This window comes from Vulpes vulpes, chromosome 12 (genome assembly GCF_048418805.1).
Source record: "Vulpes vulpes isolate BD-2025 chromosome 12, VulVul3, whole genome shotgun sequence".
NCBI lineage: Eukaryota > Metazoa > Chordata > Mammalia > Carnivora > Canidae > Vulpes > Vulpes vulpes.
In genome coordinates this window covers 54,957,866-54,967,030 of record NC_132791.1, presented here as the reverse complement: position 1 = coordinate 54,967,030, position 9,165 = coordinate 54,957,866, and the positions used below count along the sequence as shown (strand labels likewise).

General features: G+C 44.3%; 1 protein-coding gene and 2 pseudogenes across 1 annotated transcript; 1 reads left to right on the top strand and 2 right to left on the bottom strand.

Moving 5' to 3' along the window:
* Positions 1 to 642: 642 nt before the first annotated feature.
* Positions 643 to 1,419, bottom strand: LOC112917157 (glyceraldehyde-3-phosphate dehydrogenase pseudogene; annotated as a pseudogene).
* A 2,872-nt stretch (positions 1,420 to 4,291) lies between these two features.
* LOC112917056 (TAR DNA-binding protein 43 pseudogene) lies at positions 4,292 to 7,166 on the bottom strand (annotated as a pseudogene).
* LOC112917100 (cofilin-1) lies at positions 7,085 to 8,161 on the top strand. Its single transcript, XM_025994979.2, has one exon. It carries the CDS (start codon positions 7,165 to 7,167, stop codon positions 7,663 to 7,665), a length of 501 nt encoding a protein of 166 aa, XP_025850764.2. The 5' UTR covers positions 7,085 to 7,164; the 3' UTR covers positions 7,666 to 8,161.
* Positions 8,162 to 9,165: the final 1,004 nt, after the last annotated feature.

Below are 9,165 nucleotides of genomic sequence, written 5' to 3'. Positions count from 1 at the left end.
CTGCATCTGACAATTACAGGTTTTCTCTTCACTGTTTTTAACATTGGAAGAAAAGAATGCTAAGTCACAAAACAACAAGGCATAATTACTTATTCCATTATATGTTAAGTAGATTTGGTTTAAGATAAGTTAATTAGCATTAAGCCCCATCTGAAGACCCAAAATTAACTTGAACTTTCCGTCTTTCTCCCCACTGATATGACCTACCTCATTATGTCCAGTTCCTAACATCTAGGCATTCATATGAGACTTCTCAAGGAGCTAATAAGACTCAGTCTTGACAGGCCACCAGTTCATTCTGGCTTTTGTTTGTGTTTTTGTTTTTGTTTGTTTTTGTTTTTGTTTTTGTTTTTGGGATACAGTATACTTTATTGATGGTACATGACAAGATAGGGCTCCCCCAAGCCCCTCCCTTCCTCGGGGTCTGGGATGTAAATTGGAGCTCAGGAGATTCTCAGTGTGTGTTGGGGGATTAAGTTGGGGCAGGGACTCCCCAGCAGCTTAGGGTCTCTCTCTTCCTCTTGTTCTTGCTGGGGCTGGTGGTCTAGGAGGCTCTTACTCCTTGGAGGCCATGTGGACCATGAGGTCCACCCCCCGGTTGCTGTAGCCAAATTCATTGTCATACCAGGAAATGAGCTTGACTTAGTGGTCATCGACGCCAATGTCAACCCCAGCGTCAAAGGTGGAAGAGTGGGTGTCACTGTTGAAGTCGCAGGAGACAACCTCGTCCTCAGTGTAGCCCAGGATGCCTTTGAGGGGGCCCTCTGATGCCTGCTTCACCACCTTCTTGATGTCATCATATTTGGCAGCTTTCTCCAGGCGGCAGGTCAGATCCACAACTGACACATTGGGAGTGGGGACACGGAAGGCCATGCCAGTGAGCGTCCTGTTCAGCTCAGGGATGACCTTGCCCACAGCCTTGGTGGCGCCAGTGGAAGCAGGGATGATGTTCTGGGCAGCCCCTCGGCCTTCACGCCACAGCTTCCCAGAGGAGCCATCCACAGTCTTCTGGGTGGCGGTGATGGCATGGATGGTGGTCATGAGGCCCTCCACAAGGCCGAAGTGGTCATGGATGACTTTGGCCAGAGGAGCCAAGCAGTTGGTGGTGCAGGAGGCATTACTGACAATCTTGAGGGAATTGTCATACTTCTCATGGTGCACGCCCATCACAAACATGGGCGCATCAGCAGAAGGAGCAGAGATGATGACCCTCTTGGCCCTGCCCTTCAAGTGAGCCCCAACCTTCTCCATGGTGGTGAAGACCCCAGTGGACTCCACAGCATCACCCCATTTGATGTTGGCAGGATCTTGCTCCTGGAAGATGGAGATGGACTTCCCGTTGATGACAAGTTTCCCATTCTCAGCCTTGACCATGCCATGGAATTTGCCGTGGGTAGAATCATGGAACATGTACACCATGTGGTTGAGGTCAGTGAAGGGGTCATCGATGGTGACAATATCCACTTTGCCAGAATTAAAAGCAGCCCTGGTGACCAGGCACCCAGTACAGCCAAATGTGCTCACTCCAACCTTCACCATCGTGTCTTGGGAACGTGGGTGACACTGCACCAGAAGATGCGGCTGTCTGTCGAATGGGGAGGAGCAGAGAGCCTGTTTTTGTTTTTTAAAGATTTTATTTATTTATTCATGAGAGACACAGAGAGAGGCAGAGACACAGGCAGAGGGAGAAGCGGGCTGCATGCAGGGAGCCTGACGTGGGACTCGATCCCCGGTCTCCAGGATCATGCCCTGGGCAGAAGGCAGTGTTAAACTGCTGACCCACCCAAGCTGCCCGTATTTTTGTTTTGATGGTTTGATTTTTAGTTGCTTTGAGGCAAACAATGGCCATCGTTTAGATTTGTAACTTTTAATCTTATGGTGAATTGTATTTGAAAACTACATTCTAAACTTAGCTTGATCTCCCCAAAGAAGCTCCTCCAGATCAAGACATTTTATATATTTTATGTTTCCAAAAATAAAATTCCCAACATCAGGCTGTCTTCCTGACAGTTCACAACTACAAACATAAATTAACAAGTGCAAGGTTTAGGATCAAATTAACATGGACTTGACAGAACAGGGATAAGTGGGCTACAAAATTTTATTTACAGGGGAGTCAAGGGTCCCTGTGCCAGCTTTGACACTTCATTCAGCTCCCCCCTCTGCCTGAGGCAAGGAGTAGGGAGTCCACAGAGCAGTGAGCATGCCCCTCACACACACACAGTCTGCCCCAAATACTGGTACCTGGACTCCCTGGTTCAGCAGGGGTGGGGATACACAAGTCTTCCATAGGGGGATGGAAGGAATGCGCTCATGAGAGCCAGAGTATAAGCACCCTGTGCACTGCCTCAGAAAAAAGGGAAGAATGGGATGGACCTAGAGCTGGACTGAAGACTAGCCCTCCCTGCAGTGCCACAGTCTACAGAAATCTAAGAGTCTGAAAAATTCAAATCTAGTCTTCTAAGTCCTTACAATGGTGTATCCGCAAAGAAGGAGGCTAGAACCAAATATTTTATTCACATTTTTTATTAGCTAGATTTTAACAAAACGTGATAAATATAAAACCAGGCTACCTACATTAGAAACACTAATAATAGCTAGTAAGTATATGAAAGTGAGTTGGGGCACCTGGCTGGATCTTCAGTGGAGCTTGCCACTCTTTGTCTCAGGGTTGTGAGTTTGAGCTCCATGTTGGGTGTAGAGATTACTTAAAGATAAAAAACTTTTTAAAAAATGAGTTCAACCTGATGAAAATGATATAAAATACTCAGTGAGACAACTTTTCCGCCTATCAGATTGACAGTAATTAAAAGATTGATGAAAAGCCAGATACAAAAGATCGTATATCTTATGATTCTGATTTATGTGAAATGTCCTGAATTGGCAAATCTGTAGAAACAGAGGATTAATGGCTGCCTAGGGCTGAAAGACGAGGAGTAAGGGGAGAATAGAGTGACTGCTAGTGGGAACAAGGATTCTTTTTGGAGTGAAGACAGTATTCTCAATTTAGATTGTAGTGACGGTTGTACAACTCTGTGAGTACACTAAAAACCATTGAATTATACGTTTTAAATTGGCACATTTTACAGTATGTGATTTATATTTCAGTAAAACAATCTTTTAAAATGCAGTGTTGGTGATTATACTGCATAAAAGATATTCTTTTTTTTTAATTTAAATCAGTTTTATTTAAGAATTTCCAACATTGACAACTCTTATAAAAAGCATCCAAGCACAGGACACAGAACTGCCTCAGACAGCATTCTTAGGGGAGCTAACAGACATTAGGACTTCCACCCTTCTGTGCGACACCCCCAACTCACTGGTGAACTCTGCTTCCAAGTACTCCTGCAAAGCACACCACAAGCTCAGTCCAAGTTCTCAACCCACCAGCTTCAGGTCACATGAGCACACTTACAGATCAGTAACAGAGGAGAACACACACCATACAGCATTCACAGCCGTTGACAAAGGGGTGGGGAAGTACAAGTATCGGTTCACTTAACACATTCAACTAACGTGGGTTACCGAGGAACAAAACTCACTGAAAGTCTTCCAACAGATGTGGATGTCCTTTGAATGCAAAAACATTCGTACATTATTTGCTATCATTGCTCTATGCACACTCTCTCACCAAAGCCACAGGATTGAGAGACACATCTCGCCAAGTTAAAAAATATCCATTATGCACCACCACCAAGTCTCTGCACGCGCTCTCGCCTTTTCTCCCTCCTACTTGCCTTTCATGCCTCAGCACCACCATCAATCCCACACAAGGTTTCAAAAGTTCAAACAGCCTTCTGGTTCCATATCACAGCCTTGCATTCATAGCGTTGATACGACTCCATGAAATAAAATAAAAGTAGCAGATAAAAATGGGACACCCACCGTCAAAGACACGGCCTGTGCAGCATGCTCACGAGTTCTTGAATGAGAAAGCTTGCAGACAGAAGAAGTATTCCTATGGCAGAACATTTACAGCACTACTTTCAATGATGTGCTTCTTCCATAAACATTTGAAATGAGATGAACTGAAGAGATTAAATGAAGGCTTCATATTGTACTTTTGCATGTGAAGGGAGACAAGTGTTAAAAAAACAAAAACAAAAGAACCAAACACTATGACACCATGGTCTCCAAAAAGGAGATTTTCCTAAGGGAAAAATCCATATGGTGGGGTTCAAATTAAAACAAGGAGAAAAGAATGTAGTTCTAATCAATGGTTTCCATTTGAACATGCAAAGAATTCACTTGACAAGTCCAGGGATAAAAGATTACAGGAGAAACCTTTTGATATCAATTGTAGTGCGTTGGTTTTTACCCATCAGGCAAACAGCAGTTCACTTTCAAAAACTCAATATTTCAACCCTTTATGTAACAAAACTTATAAAATTCCTTTAGCTTTTCCTCTTTTTCTAAAGAAAAATGTCAAAAATACTGCTGAATATACTCTACACTGAACAAACCAATTTTGAAAATTCTTAGTACATATGTATTTTACAATATACTTACCATGTGTTTAGAAAAATCTGAAATCCCACCAGTCTCTACCAACTCCACTGTCTACATCCCCCAGCCAGAGGATTTAGAATCCATGCTTGAGCCAAAGCCTCCATTAAAACCGCTGCCTGACCCTGCATTTGATGCGGATCCCCAACCAATCGCTGCACCTGAATTAGAACCACTATAGGAGTTATTTCTAGAACCAAAGCCTGATTTGGCCCCCTCTGCATGTTGCCTTGGCTTTGGTTGTTACCTGATGGGCCTGACTGGTTCTGCTGACTGGCTAACATGCCCATCATGCCCCAGCTGCTCTGCAGCGCTGCCTGGGCCGCAGCCATCATAGCTGAATTAAGGCTAAAAGCACCAAAGTTCAGCCCTCCACCCATATTACTATCTTGATTGTTTCCCAAACCAGCTTCACCCCCTCTACCGTTACCAAATCCACCCTGATTCCCAAAGCGACCTGGATTACCACCAAATCTTCCACTTCTTTCTGTCTATTGCTATTGTGCTTAGGTTCTGCATTGGATATATGTACGCTGATTCCTTTAATGGTCAAGTCCTCTCCACAAAGAGACTGGGCAACCTGATCATCTGCAAATGTAACAAAGGCAAAGGCCCTGAACGGTTTGAGAATGAAGACGTCTACCATTTCTCCGTACTGGCAGAAGAACTGCCGCAGCTCCTCGGCGGTCGTGTCCTCCGTACAGGCCCAACAAACACCTTCCTACTTCTCAGAGGCTCGTCTGGGCTTTGCTTGGAATTAGGAAGTTTACAATCCCACCACCGTCCATCTATCGTACGTCGCTGTGACATTACTTTAACCTGGGTTTCATACTCCGTAAAACGAACAAAGCCAAACCCCTTTGAATGACCAGTTTTAATATCTTTCTTGACCTGAACCATAAGAACTTCTCCAAAGGTACTAAAATATTCTTTTAGATCCCGTTCAGTCGTTTTCCATGGAAGACCCAACACTGTTAAATCAGAAGTTTTCTGGACAGCTCTTTTCACTTTCACTGCTGAAGAAGCATCTGTCTCATCCAATTTTCTTTTGTTATCTTTGGGGTAGTTGACCACGTGCCCCAGGTTGCCCCAGCCGGCGTCGGGGGCGTGCAGGATCCCCTCCGCCGGCCGCACGCCCCGGGGAACCGGGCGGTCACGGTGGACAGCAGCGCCGTGCGGTCACCCTCCGACGGGATCTCGATGCGCTCGTCGTTCTCTCCATCACCCGAATCGACTCGGACATCTCTTTATTTCTCCGCGAGCCCGCGGCTGGGAAGCGCAACAGGAAAACCCAAGCAGCGACCGACCCGCGAGCAGCCCCGCGACCGCTTCGCTCCCACAAAATCCATAAAAGATATTCTTAGATACTGCTAGAAATAGGCAACCTTTAAAGAAGATTATTCCTTTCAAAATATAATATGCACATATGTTTTGACATGAAATTCCAAATCTAGACCTCTCTTCTATTGGTGCATATTTGCACATATTTGCAAAGATTTATACAAAGATGTTTGTCACAGATGTTGTAATAGTTAAATATAGAAATCAACCTAAATGGTCATCAGTTAGAGAACAACAATACCATCGTATGTTATGGTGCTTTCATACTCCCGTTAAAGAATGAAATTCTTTGTTTTGTTTTGGGAAGTATGTCTATTCGCGATGCCAAATTTTTTAATTTGTTCAACTACAAGAAAGGAAAGATATCTACAATTTTGAGCCTACTTATTTTCCATTACATAGCAGGAGAATTTACATAATTTATATACCAATGTATTACTATAAAATGAGTGAGATCGTAGGGACGCTTGGGTGGCTTAGTTGGTTAAGCGTCTGACTCTTCATTTTGGCTCAGGTCATGACTTCAGGGTCTTGAGATTGAAGCCCACATCAGGCTCCACATTCAGTGCAAAGTCTGCCTAAGCTGCTCTCCCTCTGAGCCTCCTCTCTTTCTCTTTCTCTCTCTGTCTCTCTCAAATAAATAAATAAATCTCTAAAAAAATAAGGTGAATGAGACGATATAAATGGATTATCAGAGGCTCATGAAAATTTTTAATTTCCTGAACAAATACAATTCCCTAGAGCAAATTACAATTTCCTGTAAAGAGCCTTTTTTGTATTTTCTTAAATTTACAGGTTATAACCTTTAGTAGCTGGTTACCACAAAAATTTAAAACATAGTATAATTGTGTTTGCAGGAAAAGAACATCAAAATCAACCTTCAAGAACTTTGTCTTAGCTTCAGGTTTTGTCTGCTGTGTTCTTGAGATAACCAATTCTAAGCGCACTTCCTTCTTTTTGGAAATTAACCTGATAAGTAGCTTCTTCCTCTTCCCCCCCCCCCCCTTGATATTTCTTTACCATTGAGATTTGGAAAGTTTCTTTTTCTTTTTTTTTTTATTTTAACCAAAGCTGAACTTCTGCTGAATAATTTTTTGTCCACCTAACATGATACCACACAGCAATTTGTTTAAATTTTGACTAATCATTGTACACTGGTATAGAAAGATCTTTAAGATATATTGTTCAGTGAAAAATATATGTGTATATATATGCTTAGAACTTGGAGTGAGGTTCAGTCGGATCCCGGCGGCAGCTGCAGCGGCTCTCATCTCTTCTGACCCTTTTTGCTGTCTCCCTTTCGCTTCCGGAAACATGGCCTCTGGCGTGGCGGTTTCTGATGGCGTCATCAAAGTGTTCAATGACATGAAGGTGCGTAAGTCTTCAACACCCGAGGAGGTGAAGAAGCGCAAGAAGGCAGTTCTTTTCTGCCTGAGCGAGGACAAGAAGAACATCATCCTCGAGGAGGGCAAGGAGATCCTGGTAGGTGATGTGGGCCAGACTGTAGATGACCCCTACGCCACCTTTGTCAAGATGCTACCAGACAAGGACTGCCACTATGCCCTCTATGACGCAACCTATGAGACCAAGGAGAGCAAGAAGGAGGACCTGGTGTTTATCTTCTGGGCACCTGAGTCTGCACCCCTTAAGAACAAAATGATTTATGCCAGCTCCAAGGATGCCATCAAGAAAAAGCTGACTGGGATCAAGCATGAGTTACAAGCAAACTGCTACGAGGAGGTCAAGGACCGCTGCACCCTGGCAGAGAAACTGGGGGTCAGTGCCGTCATCTCTCTGGAGGGCAAGCCTTTGTGAGCCCCCTCCAGCCCCCTGCCTGGAGCATCTGGCAGCCCCAGACCTGCCCATGGGGGTTGCAGGCTGCCCCCTCCCTGCCAGACCGGAGGGGCTGGGGGGATCCCAGCAGGGGGAGGGCAATCCCTTCACCCCAGTTGCCAAACAGCCCCCTCACCCCCTGGACCTTCCTCCTCCCTCTATCCCTGACGGTTCTGGCTTTCCCAAACCGCTTTTGATCTTCTGATTCCTCTTGGGTTGAAGCAGACCAAGTTCCCCCCAGGCACCCCAGTTTGGGGGGGGCCTGTATTTTTTTTAATGACACCCCAGTTCCTCACCTGTTCCTCCCTTTTCCCATGCTGCCAACTTCTAACTGCAATAGTGACTCTGTGCTTGTCTGTTTAGTTCTGTGTATAAATGGAATGTTGTGGAGATGACCCTTCTTTGCGCCACCTGGTTCCCCTCCCCTTTTCCCCTGGTCTTGGCACTCATGGAAACAGGACCAGTAAGGGACCTTCAATTAAAAAAAAAAACAACAACACACACAACAATAAAAAGGCTCACTAAAAAAAAAAAAAAAGAACTTGGAGTGAGAAGGAATTGAGATGAGTGGATTGTATTTTTACTCCATATATACCCAAGTAGACACTTTTAAAAATATTTTATTTATTTATTTGAAAAAGAGAAAGAGAGTGAGAGAGAATGAGAGCAGGGTGAGGGACAGAGGGAGAGGTAGACACCCTCCCCCCACCCCACTGAGCAGAGAGCCCTACAGGTGCAGGGTGCAACCCCGGACTTCCGAATCATGACCTGAGCCAAAAGCAAACACCTAAATGGCTGACCCACCCAGGCACCCCTTGTTTGACACTTTTATAATGTGCATTAATTCATGAATTTCACGTATAATCTCTGATGTAGCTGAATAGATTATCCCAGGAGGAGAGCCCCATGTGACTCAAGAAGAGGATTCACTCACCCTAACTATAAATGACTGAGTAGTTATTCAGCCCTCTAGATTTTTCATATTTTTAGTGATGATACTCACTAATATAAGTTAATTTTCATTTTTTTAAAGATTTTATTTATTCATGAGAGACACACAGAGAGAGGCAGAGACATAGGCAGAGGGAGAAGCAGGCTCCCTGCAGGAAACCCAATGCCGGACTTGATCCTAGGACCCTGGGATTATGACCTGAGCGAAAGGCAGATAGTTGCTCAACCACTGAGCTACCCAAGTGCCCCCAAGTTAATTTTCATTTTGTGGAATTTCATGCAGTTAAAAAAATGAAGTAAAACACTGAGAAAAATGGGGCATGGGAGGAGTTTTTAGAAGTATGGTTAAGGCCAGGAGCCTCAATCTTTGTCTGCTTTTCCCACCTGCTGCTCTATCTCTTATGACCCCAGAGATAAGCTGACAATCCAAATTCTACCACAGGTGATAAGGTTCTCATAGTCAAAGCAGGGTGTGTGTGCCTGTGCACACATGTCTTTATAAAACACTTATAATTAGAATCAGCATTTTCC

Excerpts from the sequence above, each read along its gene's own strand:
- LOC112917100 (XM_025994979.2), top strand. The coding sequence starts at position 7,165 with ATGGCCTCTGGCGTGGCGGTTTCTGATGGCGTCATCAAAGTGTTCAAT.